This window comes from Vollenhovia emeryi, unplaced genomic scaffold (genome assembly GCF_000949405.1).
Source record: "Vollenhovia emeryi isolate VEMERY1.0 unplaced genomic scaffold, V.emery_V1.0 DF942655.1, whole genome shotgun sequence".
NCBI classification, from domain to species: domain Eukaryota; kingdom Metazoa; phylum Arthropoda; class Insecta; order Hymenoptera; family Formicidae; genus Vollenhovia; species Vollenhovia emeryi.
This window is the reverse complement of record NW_011963711.1, coordinates 1-3,585: the sequence shown is the minus strand read 5'-3', so window position 1 is coordinate 3,585 and position 3,585 is coordinate 1. Positions and strand designations below refer to the sequence as shown.

The following is a 3,585-nucleotide window of genomic DNA, read 5'->3' as shown; positions in this document are numbered from 1 at the left end:
GGGCTGTACGGGTGGTCTGAATCACCCTGTATATAAAGCGTACGATATCAATGCAAGTCTCTCGGAATAGCACATCATTAAACGGACAGTTAAATTGCATACAATCTAAAAATTAGTTAATAGAAGTTTAGTAACTAAAATTACATGCAGTTCATTCTGCACATATCTATGTTAAATACATCACTACTAAAAAAGCAAATTTGAATATAGAATGGCTACTTTTCAGGAATATATAAATTTAATACGCAATATTTTATATTGCGTTGCTTGGCTTAAATATAATTAGCATTTCAATGTTAGATCATAAGCAGAGAAATGTCTAACATAAGATTTTTTAATTATACATATTCAAACATAAATATTTGTTTATCCACTTATCGTAATACATTACAATATCGAGTCATAAATACCTGTTTTACTCCCAGATTTTGGCTTACGATAAACCCAGAAGTTTAAGAGAAATCTCTATTCGGGAAAACGGACAGGCACTACCAATAAACACACATAAAGACCCAGACACATCCATGACGAAATAATCTTCACCCACATTGAAGCGTTGTTTGCATTTAAAGTCTCCAGACTGGAGTTTGGCCTATTGAAGTATCGATATAGTGATGACGAGACGTATTAAAACGACAGTTTAACATTATAACATTATAGATACGCACTTATACCAGTTTGTAAGTGTCATCATAACATACAAAGCAGCGAGAGAAAATAGGAGATGGAAAACACTCCAATTATATGCTACTTTTTCTTCTTCATTGTCCCAAACTTTGGCCTCGTTTCCACCCTCCGCATCGGGATTACGTCCTCCTACTGTAGCATAATCTGGTTACATTTAGGAAAACGAGAAATAACACAAAAGAAAAAGCTACTAAGCTGCAAATAAAAGTACTAAGCAAGCACTGCCTTTCATAATGCTGCATGCTGCAAAATACACGTGTGCATAGGGTATTACTTGGCGTTTCATCACATACGTGTCGAAATTATAGAAAAATCTAGAAATTAATTTGCAGCACTCAAAATACTTAATTCTAATATTACAAAAATTATATCGTAACGTTTGTGATAACAAATGTAACATGTGTAGAGAGGGGACATAAAGATAAACACACACTAACTACTAAGCAAAGTAGTATCTCTTGTTGTTTCATCATACCGTATAATTATAAATATGGACTAAATGTTTTCTAATATCTAAACAAAATATGTAAACCATTCGATAACTTGATCTGTGCAAACGAATAATGAAACATACGGGTATATGTTTTCAAAGAAATGCAAATAATCAAGATTTATGACAAGAAAGTAAACTTGTAAAATAGTGTGTGCCTACCTTCATTGCCGATAAGAGACTGCTCTCCCGTATTCCTAAGAGAAATCCCAACAGAAAGATCGATATTTAATATAAAAAGAGATAATACCGTAGATGCACTAAGATACTTTTAGGAACGGTTAGGATTTCCATAAGGAGGAACAGCACGCTTTCACAGACGTAGTTGCTAAAACATACAAACATCCAACCAATATTTACCAGATCCATTATGTTGAACCAACACACTCTCGGACATTGTAATCTTTGATGACTTGTACGCCGTACGTAAGGAACTGTATAGAACGTAGCTAGGCCATATTATCAGTCCTATAATGCTTTCCTTGTCGAACGCAATACGATTCTCTTTCGACAAGCCAGGGATGAGGCCAGGATTACACTCGTGATCTGTAAGTTCAAGTAATAACAATCGAGAATAAAAATATGGATCGCTGACTAATAGCATCTACCCTACATCAACGATATCTACCTGGACTGTTTGATATACCGCTCCACGTTAAGTAGACAACATATAATGTCACTACAGAGGACTGAAGAAGTCCGGATCGCGGCTGATGTTCTTGTACAGTCGGTAAAATTGATACGACACCGGTGATGACACACAAAATCAAATTGAACGAGATGAAGAACTTGTTCAGCGCGCAATCACCTTGCTGTAAATATAATACGAATGAGCAATTGTATTCCGTGTTTTGCAGCAGATCTGGTTTTAAAGCTAGATAAAGATGTATAATTAAGAATCATACATGCGTATAATACACGTAAAGCAGCACCGCTCCAGTAATGGAAATGGCATAATTGAAGAAAGTTGCACCCAGCAGTGCGGCATACCTAAAAGAATTCCATACATTTGATAACAAAAACGTCTGCGTCGCGGGATTACGCATTTATATTTGCTACAGGCATGACTTTTACCATCCTTTCGACTTGGTCTCCTCATAATTTCCTACCCAAGCGTCAGCCCAAGAGTGGGCGAAGTGAACGATTAGAATCAACTGGATAATTATGAAGAGGAAACCTCCCAACATACCAAAGTACATCCAACTAGATCCGAATGACCTCTCCGGGATGAAGAAGGCACCGGCGATCCCTCCGATTATCAAGAGATACTTGATCGCCCAGAATCTAAAGAATTTCATGTAAACGTCACGAGTCGCAGTTTCAGGTGCAACAGCCTGACACGCGCCAATTTGATTTTTACCCGTTTTGTATGGCCGCCCGTGGATCCCGTGAACTTCTCACCCTGATCATTAGTACGGACATCAAGAAAAAGAATAAGGAGATAATGAAACATATTCTATAGACTGCCAAGTAGCCGACCGCGTGATCGCAGTCGACAGTGACTTCCGACGGGACGTAATTGGAACTGTTTGTACAGAACGGGACCTGTTTGAAAAGAGAAAGACGCAGGGTTAACGCGCTTACATGGCGTCAGCCAAATTACTTGACATCGTTTCCGGCGTTACCTTCTTGAGAGCGCCTTGGAGACCAGGTGCCAGAGTGATGCAGGCTGCGATTGTTCCCAGCAACAGGAGCAGCGCATACATGATGCGAGTGCTTGTGCTGTTCCTGCACGAGGGACATTGCGAGCTGCAGGCTGTGCTCCCGCACAAGCACGCGAGCTATGCAACAAAGGGGAACGACGTGAGGCTCGGGTAATTCGTAAATCAATAAAAAAATAATACAGAACAGACGTTTTATAAATGACCCATTTTAACAGTGTTGTAATGTTTCTATCGTGGTAGAGGGAAGCTTTAAAAATAGCTCTGACACACCGCGTTCTTTCTTACTGCGTATATTAAAATAAATATCAGACATGTATATGTATAATTGAATAACAAACACCACGGCACGATTAGATATTCGATGAATCGTGCCCCAGCAAAGTTCTCCACGCTACACATTAAAGTGAAATTGAAATCAGATCAAGCGCATTGCAAATAAGAAACAATTAAGTCTAAGGTTAAAGCCCGGTCTACAATGAGCCGTTAGTCGTTAGTCAGAAGTCGCAACTATATGTTGATCCTTTTCCTTTCTGGGTGGAAGAAAAAGGACCGACATATAATTCCGACTTCTGACTAACGACTAACAACTCATTGTAGACCGGGCCTAAGGCCCGGTTTCACCAACGTCGCTTAACTTTAAGCTTACAATTAGTTTAATTCGTTCTTTGTCTCTTTTCAACTGTTACTTTAGAAAGAGACAAAGAACGAATTAAGCTAAGCTTAAAGTTAAACAACGTTGGTGAA

General features: G+C 38.7%; 1 protein-coding gene and 1 long non-coding RNA gene across 2 annotated transcripts; both read right to left on the bottom strand.

The window, feature by feature from the left end:
• Nucleotides 1-40: 40 nt before the first annotated feature.
• On the bottom strand, nucleotides 41-764 carry LOC105568097. Its single transcript, XR_001009417.1, has 3 exons — nucleotides 669-764; nucleotides 411-592; nucleotides 41-319 (listed from the first exon to the last, which is right to left on the bottom strand). It is a non-coding gene; the product is annotated as an uncharacterized LOC105568097 (long non-coding RNA).
• A 650-nt stretch (nucleotides 765-1,414) lies between these two features.
• Nucleotides 1,415-2,912, bottom strand: LOC105568092 (serine incorporator 1-like). The gene is made up of 6 exons (XM_012023481.1): nucleotides 2,803-2,912; nucleotides 2,538-2,722; nucleotides 2,252-2,461; nucleotides 2,083-2,167; nucleotides 1,806-1,989; nucleotides 1,415-1,723 (listed from the first exon to the last, which is right to left on the bottom strand). The coding sequence occupies exons 1-6, from the start codon at nucleotides 2,881-2,883 to the stop codon at nucleotides 1,506-1,508; spliced, it is 963 nt and encodes a 320-aa protein (XP_011878871.1). The 5' UTR covers nucleotides 2,884-2,912; the 3' UTR covers nucleotides 1,415-1,505.
• Between the last annotated feature and the right edge of the window lie 673 nt (nucleotides 2,913-3,585).